Source organism: Eupeodes corollae, chromosome 1 (genome assembly GCF_945859685.1).
Source record: "Eupeodes corollae chromosome 1, idEupCoro1.1, whole genome shotgun sequence".
In the NCBI taxonomy this organism is placed as follows: domain Eukaryota; kingdom Metazoa; phylum Arthropoda; class Insecta; order Diptera; family Syrphidae; genus Eupeodes; species Eupeodes corollae.
In genome coordinates, this window is record NC_079147.1 from 22,533,759 (window position 1) to 22,550,703 (window position 16,945).

General features: G+C 34.1%; 1 protein-coding gene across 3 annotated transcripts in view; it reads left to right on the forward strand.

Annotated features, from left to right (window-relative positions):
- LOC129941323 (AN1-type zinc finger protein 6) overlaps positions 1-8,231 on the forward strand; it is a 142,077-nt gene extending 133,846 nt beyond the window's left edge. For all 3 annotated transcript variants that reach the window (XM_056049921.1, XM_056049923.1, XM_056049922.1), the window contains one exon: positions 5,995-8,231. In XM_056049921.1, coding sequence (XP_055905896.1) covers positions 5,995-6,143 — 149 coding nt within the window. In that variant the 3' untranslated portion in view covers positions 6,144-8,231. The remainder of the gene's footprint in view (positions 1-5,994) is intronic.
- The last annotated feature ends 8,714 nt before the right edge of the window (positions 8,232-16,945 follow it).

Below are 16,945 nucleotides of genomic sequence, written 5' to 3' on the forward strand. Positions count from 1 at the left end.
TTTGTTTCTTTATACCTTTTTATAATGTAACTTACAGTAGAGGGACTTTTTTTTACAATTTCTGCTATACAACGAACCGATTTCCTTCTTTAAAATGTTTAATCACAAGTTTTCGTTGTCTTTCCATCTTGACTTCCGTTTTAAAATTGAATATATTTTGGTTTCGCCTGACATAACAAAAAAGTTACGGCATACTAAAATATTCATTTAGTTCCGTTAAAATAAGAAGAAAGTGCAGTGCTGCTAAATGTCCGATTTCTTTTTTGAGATTTGAGATACAGATATTAAATTATTTAAAGTTTTGAATGGAATCATATTTTTTTCATGCATTTGAAGTGCAAGGTCACAAACCTTTGAAAAAATATCTATTTGAACACTTTTGAACATAATTTTAATGAAATATTTTTAAAAAACGACGAAAACATTATGTGTCCGCTTTCTATTTTGAGCAACTGTAAGTTTTCTTAAAAATTTATTCGCGTCTTATAATGTTTTTATTACATTAGGTTATTAAAATATTCCTCGTATATTTCAAATCTTCATTTGAATCTAAATTAAGTTTTGAGAAACCTTAAATTGAATGCTGCTTGCATTGTTTTGAGAAATATTTGGGTTTCAAATTGAAACTTCAATTTTAAGCTTATGTGGAAATTTTAAAAATATCCGTTTTTAACATTATTTTCATGATTATTGATTCATTATATTTCAAAAATTTGATGTAATAGCTTTGGTTACATCGTTTAAACATTAATGATTAAGTGTTTCTAAAGTACTTATGTAAGACAGGTGACATAGCACCGCCAATAAATTTGTCACAAAATTGGTATTGCAATAAATTGATGGTTAAAAAAGTCTATGCACCGTCTTGTAACGGAAGCTCCTTTGTCATTTCAAAATGGTTAATTTTTTCTTTTAAAGTAAATATACTTTTTTTTGTGGTTAAACGAATGCTGAAGAATTGCCAAACCTTACTAAACAAACTCAGAGGAGCTATTGACAGTTTATATCTCCAGTGGGATTCATAAATAAGTCGGAGAACTCTGCTCCAAGCGTTCTCAATGTGCTTAGGCTCTGCTCTGAGCCTATTTAAAAATGTCTAACTGTCGAACAATAGACAACAGCCTAGAAATGTCTCATGCAGCTAAAATAGCACCCTATGTTTTTGAAGGCCATAATATTTCCTTTACATCAAATCTAGCACACTAGAAATTAAAAATCTTGGTTTTATTAAATTATCGGGAAAGATAAGAATTGAAAGAGATTTGCAAGTAAATCATGAACATTTAAACCAAATATTCTGAAATAAATGTTCGCCATTATGTTAAGACTTATCATTCGCAACAATGAAATAAGGAAACCGAATTAATAATGACCAGTAAATCACTAGAAAAAATACAAAGAGAAAGGGTAAAGGAAAAAAAAAGTCCTCAGAAATAAACGTGCTAGATATTCCAAGAGACCGCATAACCAACAAATTTAAGAAAGAGTAAAAATGCAGATACATCTTCAAATCACACATTGACATCATGCTGAGTTCTTCCGATTATGTCAATGTCATCAGCATATGCCAGTAATTGGACAGACTTTTGAAAGATAGTGCCTCTAGTGTTGACGTGTGAGCTCTGCACTATTCTTTCAAGCACGATGTTAAAAAAATCGCATGACAGCGCATCACCTTGTCTAAAGCCTTTTTTGACATCAAAAGGTTCTGTTAAGTTGTTTCCAACCTTTATGGAGCAGCGTGAATTCTCCATGGTCTGGTCATCCTGCACAAACGGACAAGTTTGGCAGGGATGCCAAAACTAGACATGGCTCTATACAGCTCGTCCCTGTAGATGCTGTCATATGCGTCATTGAAATCGATGAAAAGATGGTGGGTGACGATTTGGTGTTCTTGAGTTTTTTCCAGGATCTGCCGTAATGTGAATATTTGATCAACTGTGGACTTTCCTGGTCTAAAACCACACTGATAAGGAACTTAAGTTCTTTAGAACTTAGCTTCAAGTTATTTTTGAATGGAACTGAATTCTAACTTGTTTTTTAAAATTTTGTAGGAACCCGTAGCTCGTTCTGACTCAAAGTTCTGACATTTTACGAACAAAATTAAAAACATTTGTAAGCTTTCGTTGGAGCAGACATTTACATATTTTAGGATTTCGTTTTAATATTCTTATTTTTTTTCGAAATAAAAAAATAACTTTTATTGTTTTGCGTTAAATTATTCTTATATAATAATTTTCACATGCACACAATGTTCGTGTAGCATCAAAAGATGGAACAGAGATTGATTTCGATTCATAAAACCTGCTTCTTAAAAACTCGGACCTTTCATTCAGATATTAAAGTCTTGAAATTTCTAGAATACCATTGATGCATGCAATTTAAATGATGAAACTATTGTATTGAAAAGTTTCAAGAAATCGAAACGAAAAATGCAACATAGTGTCAAATCAGACGTCGACGTCTTTTATAAACAGATTCATCAACACTTTTATCTGCAACTAACATAATTTAAAAACAGGTCTTATGTCTATTTTCCTAGAAAATATGTCGTTTCTGAATAGAGCCTGCAAGACGCTTACAAAAAACCAATGGAACATTTTGTTTGTTACCTTTTTTATGTACAACAACACTTTTTTGTGACGGACAAAGCTTACGACATCAAAAAAACATAAGGAATGTAAGAATGTTATTAAAACACAGCCAATTTAATACTTTTATTTAGGTATCTTATAGGAATTATTTATAAATTTCACGATAGCAACAATGAATTTAGAATTCTTCACTCAAAGACGTTTTTTATATCAAATTAAATTTAGATAAGTTATCTTTATTCAAGAAATTCATAAGTAATTAATTAAAGTTTAAATTATAGATATATTATAGATACGACGCGATCACCGCTACTGCTTAACTTCAACTGAGTTTTTCTTTTTTGTCCTGATGCAGCCGGATGCATCTTCTTATACTAGTTGTCTCTTTTCGTTCTTTACTTGTAATGTTTTTTTCATAGAATTAAATTGATTTAAATTAGCTTAGACAGACGGAAAACTAAGTGAAAGCCAATTTGAGTATCAAAAATATGATATTCAATTATCAACTTAGCCGATTCCACCCCCAAATTCATTTTTTCAAATTAATCATGATAAATTCCCAAAACCTTACTTAACAAGAAGTGTCAACACATTTTGACATACTCAATGGTCAATCCATAGCTCCATAGACAACAACCATTGAAATTGTTCATGCTACTAAAACAGAGCCCTATGGTTTTAACGGCCATTATATTTTCTCTTCAAATCTAGCACACTTGAAATTCAAAATCTTCGATTTAGTAAATTATTGGCAAAGCCACAAAATCTTCATATGCTAGAGACTTACAAGTAAATCATAAAAATGTAAACCAAATATCCTGAGATGAATGTTTACCATAATGGTGAGATTTTTTATTAAATCAATAGGAAAAGTACAAAAAGAACGAAGAAAGGAAAGGAAGTTCTAGAGACACAGCTTAGCAAGTACAATAAAATCATAATTCCCCGATATCCAAACGGGGCACGTTGCAGTCCAAAATAATAATATCCTAGAACAGAGAGAAACCCTTAAAGGGACCTAGCCCCTTTGCGGCACAAGAAAAAAAGTGATCAAAAACAAGATCAAATCAGATAAATAGGCTAAAAATAAAAGGTCAGACTAATGGCCAATTTCTGGACAAAGTTCTAAAATAAATTAAACGCTATATCTAATAATTCTTGATTTATCGTTGGAATTTATCATTTTCATACCTAATCAAAACTTTAGAACTCGAATCTTAGATCTCAGTTTAATGGAACTGAATTCTAACTTGTTTTTGTAGCAATTTCTGACTCAAAATTCTGACATTTTGCAAACAAAAACATCTGCCAGCTCTTGGTGGAGAAGGCATATTTTTTTAAGCTTTTGTTTTCATATAATTATTTTTATTCCAAATAAAAAATGTGTGGACATCAATCAAAAGAAATTGATTTCAATTTCTTATTTCACCAATTTTTGAAAACTCAATCCATTCATTAAGATTAAGCATGCCATCTAATCGATAAAAACTATTTTATTGAAAAGTATAAAAAAATCGTGTGTTTAGTAGATTCTGCCAATAGATTATTGTCGAGATGAATAATGAAAATTATCAAATATTTTTTAATCCAAACTGGATTAAATCTAATCGCCTTATTTTAGGGTCTAAGGAATCGAAGTTCTATCCAAGACTGAGATCTAAATCGGAGTTCTAGTTAACCGAGTTCTAATACTCGAGACGCCCAAATTTGAGAGTCAAATAAATCGAAGTTCTATCTCAGACTGAAATCTAAGTCGGGGAAGAAATTAAATAAAACTCAAAGCCTATTAGAAGACAAGAAACTATCCTCCCTTCAAATACCCCAAACTTTTCTTCAAGGAATTAATTTAGAAGACATACTGTAGAATGAACATTTTCATACATTCCTTAAGGGGGACATGCTATGTCCTATGACAGCCTGTATTTTAAGGAATTTTTAGGTTTTTTTTTACGACCAGTAAATACATTCAACTTTATTAAGTTTATTATCATTTATTAACATAGTTCGACAGTATAAATACAAAATTTGAATTAAAAATATTGTAAAGAACACGAGTTACAGCGGTGTGAACAACTCCAACTCGAAAAAACGAGCTCGCACTTCCTCCACGATTCGGACTGATTGGCTTATCTACAACAAAAAAAGTAAACGGCGTTTTAATCTGTGTGCCTAAATGAATGCACTAAACTATCATCAAATGAATATACCAAAAATTGGACTTTTGGGAGACATATGAAAAAAAACGTCGCGAATTTTGCGTTTGTTTTGTTTTGGTTTTTGCTATAAAAAAAATCTAAATTTTTGGAATTTTTGCTTGTCGATGGTTTATTCGATGTGTTTACATGTGCTGAATCCAACCTTACAAATTCCAAGTCATTTGGTCAAGTCGTTTTTGAGATACGATGGAGGAAAGTTTAAAAACCACAGTTTTGAGAAAAACTCATTTAAAGTTTCAAGTACTCTTAACTATAAAAATATCAACTTACCTTTCAATCGGCGGCGATGCCTGGTCCATAGAGTATTCCTTCCTCTTTTCGTTGAAACTCTTTCAAAGCAGATTGTTCAGGTCTTGAATCAATTTTGGCTCGTTTAACGGCATCACGTTTCTCAATATAAGTATTGGCTTCGCGGCCTATAGGGCATCCTATAACCGACATTACTTTCAAATTACCTTCAAAACCTTCATTAAAGACTTCCTGAATAACTTTATCAGTAAGTTTACCTGGTCCTTTTCCACCGATTCCTTTCTTTGTTTTATCTTGTTTAACAGCCCGAAGACGTATCTTTAAAACGACTTCGAGTTTTGAAAAATCCCTTACTACCGTATTCTAGACATATTAAACTAGCAATTTATGAAAAAAAAAAACTATTTTTTGAACCCATCAAAAGGGAACAGAACATATTGTAGATTGCAGTTAGGTTAGGTTATAGGTTAGGTTATAGTGGCTGTCCAAGATGGAAACGGAGACACTTAGGCCAGTTTAATGGCCCATTGTGATACCACATGAATCTTGAGGCTTCCTCCTAAGCTCAATGGAACCAGCTAGAGTCCCTTACGAAACGTGAGAGGCTGATTATACTGATATGATTTAGATCGTTTAGATCTATAAAGAAGAATTCTCCTAGGTAATTCTTGCGTTCTCGAGCTAGAGCAGGGCATGTGCAGAGAAGATGAAGAACCGTTTCTTCCTCTTCCTCGTCCATACAGCTTCTGCAAAAGTCATTTGAGAATACGCCTAGTCTCGTGGCGTGCTTTCCTATTAGACAGTGTCCGATTATGACACCTATTATCGATTGCAGTGCATCAGTACCTAATTAATATAATCATTTATTAATTCATAGTAAATTTTACTAATTTTCCAAATATCTAAAACCATTTTTTTTTTTTTTTTCATTGCAGGTTTTGAATGCCGATGTGGTGGATTATATTGTGCTGTACATCGGTACAGCGACAAACACGACTGCACATTTGACTATAGGGAACACGGGGCCCAAGAAATTAGACGCAATAATCCTGTAGTAGTTGGCGAAAAAATACAAAAAATTTGAACTTTTGTGCCATCAGTTTTATAATATACATATATATATATATACATAAAAAATTAAATTTAAATAAATATAATTACAACAAAAACAAAAAGAAAAAAAAAACATGAAACAAAAAACAAACAAAAAGGAAATATACACATATAAAAAGAGGAAAAAGAAAACATTACAAAACACAATACACACACACGCCCACATTTAATAAAACAACAACAAAAAAACTACAATTAAATTTTAAAAAAAAAATGAAAAATAAGTATAGTACATAATACAATTTAAAACAAACAACAAATTAAGAAAGAAAAAATACTAAAAAAAAGCGGAAAAAACAATACAAATAATACAAAATCGTGAAAAATTACCTAGTTTACTATTAAATTAAAAGAAAAACATATACATAAATAATAATGCAAGTGGAATATTAAATTTTTTGTGATCTTTTGTTTTCTTTCAAATTAATATTGATTATTATTATTATTACTTACTATTTAAAATATATAAAGAGAAACAAAAAAAAAGAAAAGAAAAGTTTTAGGTAAAACATTAACGCATATATTGTATGTAATATGAAAACAAAAAATCAACTTACTTTTATTAATTACACTCTTAAATATAATAAAACAAATTATTATTATGATTATTAATTATGTATATTAATTCTGCCGCTGCAACCAATATTACTCTCTCTTTCTATGTCTCTCTCTATCTCTCACTCACTCACCACCACCAAAACACCAGACAGGCGAATTATTTGTTTTTTTTTTCTTCTTCTCCTTTTTAACTTCCCTTTTTAATGTTAATTAAAAAAACCAAAATAAACTAAATTTAAATTTAAAACAAGTCTATGGATCTGGGATTATAACAAAAATCACTTACTCCCATCATAAGATGCTCTTTAATCCTGAAAGAAATTTTGAAACAACCGAAAACGAAACGAAATGTCGAAGGATTTTTACGATTACGCGTAATCCAATTCACATGATTTGTTAATTAATTTCTTCCGATTAAAGTGGATTAAGGCGGTGAAAGCAAAACAAGAAGAAGCAGCAGCCACTTGATGAATGAAAACATACAAAGAATACAAAAACAATCTGCAATAGTAAATTAGAGAAATGTTCACATATTTTCCTTGCATTAATTTTTCTTCCCGTTTTTCGCTTTAAAAGTTAATTTCTTAAATTTATATTTTTTGTTTCTTATATTTTTTTAAATAAATATTTTCGGTCGTTTTGTAGTTAATTTTGTTTAATTAATTATTATTATTTTTCTTTATTAATTAGTTTGTAAAAATAAAAATCAAACCTAATATAATATTTACTGAGAAAAAAACAGAAAAACAAAATACAATTTATTATTTTCCCAAAAGTGAAAGAATAAAAATAAAAACAGATTATAATAAAAAAAAAGATTAAACAAATACTAGCGTGTCTATATAATTACTATATTTTTATTTGCTTTAAAAATTAAGGGAGTTTTGTTTCTTTACTTTTCCGACTATAGTTGAGTATTTTGTTTTAATTATTTCTTTTTTCCGAGTTAAAAATTAGTATGGATATATATGAGTTGTACTTGTAATTATTATTAGTTTTTTAATTAGATAAATTTTAGTTGTATTTGAGTAAAAAATAAATAAAAATGAAACCATGTTTAAAATTGAAAATTTAAATAAATATAAAAACAAGTAATTTTGATTTGCAAAACCAACATTCACCAATATACAGTTGAGAAAATACCAATCATTTTACTAACTATGTAATTACAACAAACAAAAAGAAAAACAAAAAAACAAAAAACACAAAACAAAACAAAAATACAAGAAATGGTATGATAAATGAGTAACATTTTTAAGAACTTTAACTTTATTAATTGTAAGCTATTATTGTAGTGGAAATGAAGTGAAAAGTTTTTTTTTTTTTTAATCTTAGTGCACCAGCTTTTTAGAGTTAAAATACAAAAAGAGAGATAAAATATAATATTAAATATAAAAACAAAACAAAAAAAAATAATTAAAAAAAGGATTACTTCAAAACAAAACAAAGAAGTTAGTAACAACATAAAAAAGTAAATAAAATAATTCAAAAAAAATGATAACATTTTGTTGTTTTAATTTCAGTTAAGTTAAATTATATTATGGTTTTCCCTTTTCAGTTTGGTTTTTCTTACTCCCGAAAAGATTGTGATTTGTTTTTGATTGATAGTCGAGGGAAGTATGTGATTTTTGTATTGTGGTTTTTTACTGCAATATATTTTTTTTCTTGTTATACACTTTTCTTAAAAAAGATGAAAACTAAAATATGCTGAAAAAATGTGAACAAAAAAATGTATGTTTTGTTTAAAGGCGTAAAAAGAGTAATAAAAAAGTATACATAAAAAGTGTAAAAATGACTTTTAATAAATCGGGATTTTGCAATCACTAACGTGCGACACCTCATAAATCCCCAGAAGCCGCGTCGCATATTTTCGTGCGACAGCTAGTACTTCATTTCAAGCCATGTCGTACGTATTTGTGCGACAGTATATTTGATTTTGTATTGGTTTCGGATTGTGTGGCTTCTGGTGAACATTTTGGTCTAAATTTCGTGGCTGTAGGATAACTTTTGAGGAAAATATATAAGAGTGAAATTTTGTCTTCTTCGTGTTTCTTCATATATGTACTTCATTTTTATTATTCAGAAAAAAAATAACAATATTATTTCATTCAAAAAATTAAGTTAAAATTGAAAATTAATTAGTTCAAGTATTGTTGGCAACATCCGTAGAATGTAGTGCTAAATGTAGGCACCTCCCAAAGTACCTTATGTCAAAGACCGCCATTGATGATTTCCGGTTATCTGGCTCGGTGATATTCTGCATACTCTCAACGAACCAACAATATAGAGAAAAGAAAGCTTGAACAAAAAAATAAAAATAAATTAGAATTACAAATCCGAAAACCTACTAAAGTGCTAGACAAATTAAAATAAAAAAAGAAAAACTATTGTTGTAACTTGGCCACAAAGGTTTTTTTTCGTTAGTTGGCAACAATTCCAACAAGTATTCTAATTTTTTTTTATAAAGGGCAAAATCTCCAAAGATTCAATGGCAACTTTCTTGCCTGCCTCTTCTGGTGGATGGAATATTTGGGTCAGAAATCGATTGGTCAAATACGGCAGCCATAACAGGAGCATGTTTTGTCGATAGCATCCTGACATCTCGGGTGTCCTTCCACTTTGGAACAACAATGCCGTTCTCTTCCTCACGTGCTACCATTTCTCCTGTCTTTAGCTGTGCATTCATAACCTCTTTTGGGCAAAATTTTTTTTTCGCTCGAAGTGTCACAACTAAATGCGGTTTTTGGTCAAGCATGGAGCATGCCAATTCGTAGCTCGTATAAAAATTGTCAACAAATAGAGGGCGACCTACTCCTTTCAATAAAGAATTTAGTTCTTCACAAACATTTTTTGCCAACCAACTTCTCGAACACCTTTGAGCTTTTGCCGGAGTAAATTTTAGTGGATAAGTGAATCCTTCTGTCGAACAATGTTTGAATAACTGAACACCATAACGATGAGCTTTGTTTGGTATATATTGTCGGAAAACAAGCCTGCCTCTCCAAGGAATTACCGTTTCATCTATGTCCATATTTATTCCGGGTATAAGCTCCCTCTGAAACTTCGTCTGCTGCATGTCCAGAAAAGGTTTTAGTTTTCCAATTCTATCTCCTGTCGCTATGGCGGTGTTGTCAGTAAAATGAATGTAGTTCATAAAAAGTTGGAAACGATTTCTGGACATAGTTTTAGCAGGAATGCCAAAAATTGTAAAGATTGTAAAGAGAAAGCAAAAGCACGAGGAATTTTTTTTTATCTCTGTGGAGTTTGTGGGAACCCATTTATTTTTTCTTGATGCACGAGTTATTGGCACGCGATGTATTTGCTGCTTTGCGTAAATATTTGTTTCCAAAACAATAAGTTGTATAATCTCCCCATCAACAAAAGATTAAAGGCTTCAAGACAGCTTAAATAAAGTTGAAGGCACGTCTATTAGGAAACCGGACTTTCCAGTTAAAGTAAAAGTTTTTTGGCGGGAAGAAAACTCCATCCAACTTACATTTTCACTTGTATCAATCAGTGTTGGTGCTTCCTGGGTTCAAGAATCTTCAAGAATCTCTTTCTCATCACTTATGTAACACTTACTAAAAACACAGGATATAATACGAGAGAACACGAAGAAACTACTGTCGTACGTTTTTGTGCGACTTGGCTCCAACAAGTATAATTTATTTTATGGGGCCACATTCGTTGTACGAAAACGTGCGGCACACAAATACTGTTAAAATTTCACAAAAAAGTAGGAATTAGTTGGAAACTTCTTTTTAGTTTACTAAGATACAAAAAATGCAAAAAAAATGCTTTGGCATAGCGCTTGGCAATCAATGTCTAGAATGTATAGAACTATTTTTATATAGTGTGTGCATTCGAGGGATTATTAAAAACAGAGCGAGGAATTAGGAAAAAGAATTAGATTAGAAAGGCGATTACGATGCACATTGGTTTTGAATGACTGCACCCTGAAAAGAGTGGGAAATAATAAACCTAGTAAACCATTACACATTCGTGTAGTGCAGAATACAAAAGAATTGAATGACAATTTTCAAACAATCAAATTAGTATTGCTAAAGGCGTTTTAGTAGCGTTACTTAGTGTTAAGCTACTTGACATTTGGCGGTTAGTCGAATCCTTACAAATGTCACTCATCGTTATTGTAGCTGTCGTTTTAGTTTGGCGAGTAAAACGCCACTTTCTGTGCAAAATTAAATAAAAATGCAAGTTTGTATAATGTTTTACTGTTTGTTTTAGTGTTATTAATTTTATTTTTACTGAAGGGTGAAAGTTACGAATGTAAGTGGAATGAAAAGGCTCACAGAATTAATTGAAATAAATCCTTAATTTTCTACAAATTTACGAGAACAAAAAAAAAAAGAATTTGGAGTCCGTTGCAAATACCCTCAATTCCTTAGGGCCACTGGTTAGAACTGTAAAGGAGTGGCAAAAGGTATGGTTTGATGCCAAGTTTAAAGTGAAACTTCATTGATTGTTTCCTTCATGAGCGGATCTGAATGGTGTTATTAGAAAGGGTTCCAGGGGATAGCTTTTATAAAGGGCCTTGCACATGAGAGCGAACAAACGTGATTTTACACATTTCAAAAAGTCAATTTCAAACAAAACCACAGTTACATTATACGAAACCAATTGACACAAAACAATTTGGTAGTAACGTATTTCAGTGTTGCTACGATCTTGTCAAACTCTATTCGCGTTCCACATACCATCAAGTAAATTTTTCGCGTGCAACTTAACCTCAAAATTATACCCAGTCTTGTTTTTGGTAGAGCGGATATTAGGATTTAATTGTTTGAGGGAATAAATGCAACTGGCTATTTTACCTGAGCTTTGTTTAAGAATACAGCTATAAAATAATGATAGACAATTTTTAGAGCTCTCTTTTGAAGTCTGTCCAAGAGAATACTAAAGTGGATTATTGAAGCACCTGCCAAATAAGGTAAATGTACTCGAGTTTTTGACTAACAAAGGCTTTATAATAAAAAGGAGTTACGAATACTTTTGCATCGGCGGAGGAAGAAGACTTATGCTTCATTTGAAAACGAATATTTGGTTAGTGGATGAGGGGTTTCTGACAAAAAATCATTTATGTATGAACTGAACATAGATAGAGTGCCGTAGAAAAAACAGAACTCTGAAGCACATCATCGAATCTTTTGTGATCAGATTTAAATACGTCCAATATTGCTTTCATTCATAAATCAGGAAGGTAATTTTCAACCAAACGAGATAGGGATTCAGCTACTACAAACAGACTCATAAGAGAGACAAAGTCTTTCGAATATTAAGTGTAATTAAGTCTCCAAAACGATGCAATTATATTTAAAAGTTATGAATGAGAACATCTCAAGATATCGTAACTTCATATATGTAAATAAAATACCCGTTTATTTATTCTTTTATTCTATTGTAGTACCCGTGGCATCATGTTTAGTACGATGGAGTGTCATGCGAGAGGTCTTTGGTTAGATCCCTGCCTATGCCACCATGAAAAGTGCTTTCTCAAATTTGCCGTTCGGATTCGGCTTAAAACTGTAGGTCCCCTTCATCCCTGACAACAGGAATGGTTGAGGGTTGTCAGTCACTAGGCCCTAGTTCTCAAACGGACTGTTGCGCCCCCAATTTATTTTAATTTTATTTATTTTTTCTAAGAGCTGGCATCAAATTTTGGGTGTGGAATGATAAGCAAGAAATTCCAACGTCTGGCAGGTTTCAGCTGTGGTCGGGGTTGAACGTTCGAAATGATCATTTTTTGACCTCTTAATGACACATGAAAAAATCAGATAAAAATGTCCTGATTACACAAATGTGAGTCCAAAACGTTTTGGTTTGCAAACAGGCGCACTTTAAGCCTTTTTAAGCATTTTTCAACGTAAAACCCCATTAACTAAAAGTAAATAAAGCACGACATGAGTTGTTTTACAAAACTTGCGAACCAACTTTGGAACAAATTTTAAAAACATTAATGCCCTCAAACATCAATGGGGCCAACATTGACTACTCGCAGAATATCCGATTATCATTAAGTTATCAGCAGCAATGAAGTTTATGGCAACAGGAGCTTACCAAAACCAAATCGGTGGTGACAAAAATGCTGGACTTGCACAGCAAACCATGTCAAAAATACTTGCCTCTTCTCTGACTTGTGCTCGCTGATGATGAATTTTGAAATGAATGAGGAAGAGAAACGAAAGTCCAAACGCTATTTTTGCCAAAAATCACGAAATAACAGTGTAATTGGTTTGGTAGATGGAACTCATATTCGACTGGTTCGCCCGGCTATGAGTGAGCTCTCTTACACGTCGTCCAATTTTCCGAATTCGAGCAATTTCATTGTAGACTCGAGTTACATAGTAGGGCCCCAGCTTGCACCAAAGGATACAAAAACGCCTGGCAGTATGGTAGCTGTGGATTTTTTGTTATTCTGAGCAATTTTTTTGAGTTTTACATTGCAAATAAAAACTTCTCTAATGGAAACTACAAATTTGTATCAACAAACCTTATGCCAATCTCTTCTTTCACGATACGGAGGTCCAAGAGTGTTCAGTTCTTCTGCAAAACTCTGTCAATAACCTTTTTGGTTTCTTTTTGATGAACCGGCTTCGCTACTCATAATGAGGGCCTAAAAGTTAGTTAAAATATTTAAATAAACCGTTGCAAATATATGTGTATGTAAGCTTTGGAAAAATGCGGTTACAAATACATGCATAAAACTTACCCCATTTCAATATGGAGGCTGGACAATGGACATTGTAAGAAAAAAATGGTTTAACGGAATTACGGCCCAGAAACCGTTGAACATTTGTTTGTAAACGGAAATGAAAGTGAATACATTGGTTAAACTGAAAAAATGCATTTGAAAAATTAATTTAAAGCAGAAGGATAGAACCAAAAGGCTTCGGATTCGGACACACATTTTTATAATCAGGGGCAGTTTTCTGATATGTTAGTTACAACTTATAGGGAAAAAGTTATCTGAGTTTTAAATTGAAAAAAATTCATTTTAAAATGCATCTTGCAAGCAGAAGGCTAAAAGTCAAAAGCCTTGGACATCAGGAGATTATTACCGATATTTTGATGCATCACTCATGTAGTTTGATGTTAAAATGGTAGACATGTGCATTCAAGAGGACACAAAAGTCCACAGGTTTTTGCTCAAAACCAACCTCTGTCTATCAACTCCTACTCTCACCTCCCCGTGGTGAACATCATGTGCCTAGTACATCAACTGGAGATTGGGTTCCAACCCCAGTGGAAAGTTGTTGGAGGCAGCAAACGAGACAGGGGGGAGAGGTGTTTCCACTAAGGCACTTCTCCTTATCCAGACGCCAGCGGATGAATTCCCAAAATGGAATCAACGGTGGTGTCTACAGTTCCAGTAAGGTTGAACAACTTAGTGAACACATTATAGGGCTTCTTCGACTTATTCGGAGCCCAGGCCTATAAGGAGCGGTTTTATCCGGCTCCCCATCTTTGGAGTTATACTTAGAATCTAGCCCTAAAGGTTGGGGGTTGTGCCGTGGGGTGACTTTCTGGCCACGTAAAAGCCTCATTGTTGCGAAGCACCAACAAGCCTCGGCTACGGACGGATTTACTGTTGACAACCAACGCAAACGAATTAAGGACAAAGGAATGTTAGTTCCCTTAACAGACCACGTGCGGCCGAAGAATTAGCGGAGGCCCTAGATTGCTATAAAGCAGACATCACCGCTATCCAGGAAATACGATGGGATGGGCCGGGCAAAAAGAGGATGAAAAACTGCGATATTTACTATGGTGACTGATACCACGAAAACCAACAGCGCTTATTTGGATGCGGCTTCGTCATTGGAGCCAGACTTAGCCAAGAAGTCTTGAGCTATAGGTGCATCAACGAGCGCCTCATGACCAAACGCATCATGGCTAAATTCGGCAACATTAGTCTCATATGTGCGCACAACACCAAAGATATGTTCTTCGAGCTTCTAGACAAAAAATATGAGCAGTGCCCTAGCTAGGAAGGGAAGATATCTTTGGTGGAATAATCATTAAGAACAGCCTGCACGACAACACTTCAGGATCATTGATTTTGCTGCGGGCGAAACGTCATGGTAGTACGAGTTTTCCACACCTCAACATCCACAAAGGTACTTGGACTTCTCCAGATCAATCTACCGTCAACCAGATTGACCATATTGCGATCGACGCCAGACACGCTTCCAGCATCATGGATGTCCGAACCTTCCGAGGAGCTAACATCGACTCGCAAAGTGGCGCTGAATTAAAGGAGCTCTATGAGCAGAAGAGACGAGAGGAACGCCGACTTTTCAGGTCGAAGATGTTGAGAGGTTTCAAAGAAAGAATGAAGTTCGAAACCTTTATGAACAGGTGAAACGAAATTCACAGGTTCAAAAACCTAGAACCGAAGGCTGCAAAGACGAAAGTGGAAACATCATAGTGGAACCGCAGTCAATGCTGAGGATATTGAAGGACTACTTCTGCAGACTGTATAGCGGCGAACTGAATTCCGCGGTCAGGCAGGATGACCCACTCAACATAGACGAAGAAAGCCAACAATCCCGTCCTCTCGACTTAAACGAAGTAAGGATTGCCATATCTAAACTGAAGTCTAATAAAGCCGCTATAGCGGATAGCTTGAATGCCGAGCTCTTTAAAGCAGCTGGAGATAAGTTGGTTAGGAGCATGCACCAACTTATCTGTAATCATGTCCGATGAATGGAACCTCAGTATTGATATGCCCGATCCTGAAAAAAGAGACCCTCTAAACTGCACCAACTATAAAGAAATTAGTCTACTTAACATCGCCTACAAAATCTTCTCTGCCGTAATATGTGAACGTCTAAAGCCCATCGTCAACAACCTGATAGGTCCTTCTTAGTGTGGTTTTAAACTAGGAAAGTCCACAGTCGATCAAATATTCACATTACGGCAGATCCTGGAAAAAAACCCAAGAACACCAAATCGACACCCACCATCTTTTCATCGATTTCAAGGCAGCATATGACAACATTTACAGGGACGAGCTGTATAGAGTCATGTCTAGTTTTGGCATCCTTGCCATGCTCGTCCGTTTGTGCAGGATGACCATGGAGAATTCACGCTGCTCCATAAAGATTGGAAACAACTTAACAGAACCTTTCGATGTCAAGAAAGGTTTTAGGCAAGTTGATGCGCTATCATGCGATTTTTTTAACATCGTGCTTGAAAGAATAGTGCAGAGCTCACACGTCAACACAAGAGCCACTATCTTTCAAAAGCCTGTCCAATTACTAACATATGCTGATGACATTGACATAATCGGAAGAACTCAGCGTGATGTCAATGGGACTTTTGTATTTGAGGCAGAGGCGGCAAAAATAGGTTTAACTGTTAATGAGGGCAAAACAAAGTACATGTTGTCTTCAAGAAAGGACATATAAGACCGACGTCTTGGTCAAAACGTCACCATCGACAGACGTAACTTGGAGGTAGTCAAGGATTCCGTCTAACAGCTTTTTCTTTGGACTAAGAAAGCAATTGAGTGATAAAGTCCTCTCTCGAGGGACCAAAGTGTTGCTATATAAGACCCTTATCATCCCCGTCCTGCTATACGGTGCAGAAGCATGGACCATGACAAAAGCGGATGAAAACACCTTGGGTCGCTTCGAGAGAAAAGTTCTTCGTGTGATCTACGGTCCCGTATGCATCGAAGGGGAGTGAAGGAGAAGATGGAACGACGAACTGTACGGGCTATACAGCGACGTAGACTCAGCCAGAAGGGTAAAAATCCAACGACTAAGATGGCTGGGTCACGTAGAGCGCATGGAAACCAATGCTCCCGCCCGGAAAGTCTTCGAATCCACTCCCACAGGACAGCGCAGTAGAGGAAGACCGCGGATCAGGTGGCGCGCACAAGTGGAAGGTGACCTCACCCAACTTGGAGCGCGAAACTGCAGACATCTAGCTAAGGACTGAGTTCACACAGGACTGTAGCGCCACCTTTCGTTAGTAGATAAGTACTCATGTAGTTATCATTTCGACCTTAAAATCGGAAAACTTACTATTTCGAACGTTCATCTCCGACCGAATGTGCAACAACAACAATATTTCTTTTATCAAGCTTTTAAGAAAACCTACTTTTCGTTTTAATATCTGGTACAAAAATGGCTCGTGCTACATATTAATCTCAAATTTATTATTATCATTCTTCATATCATTTTAAAATTG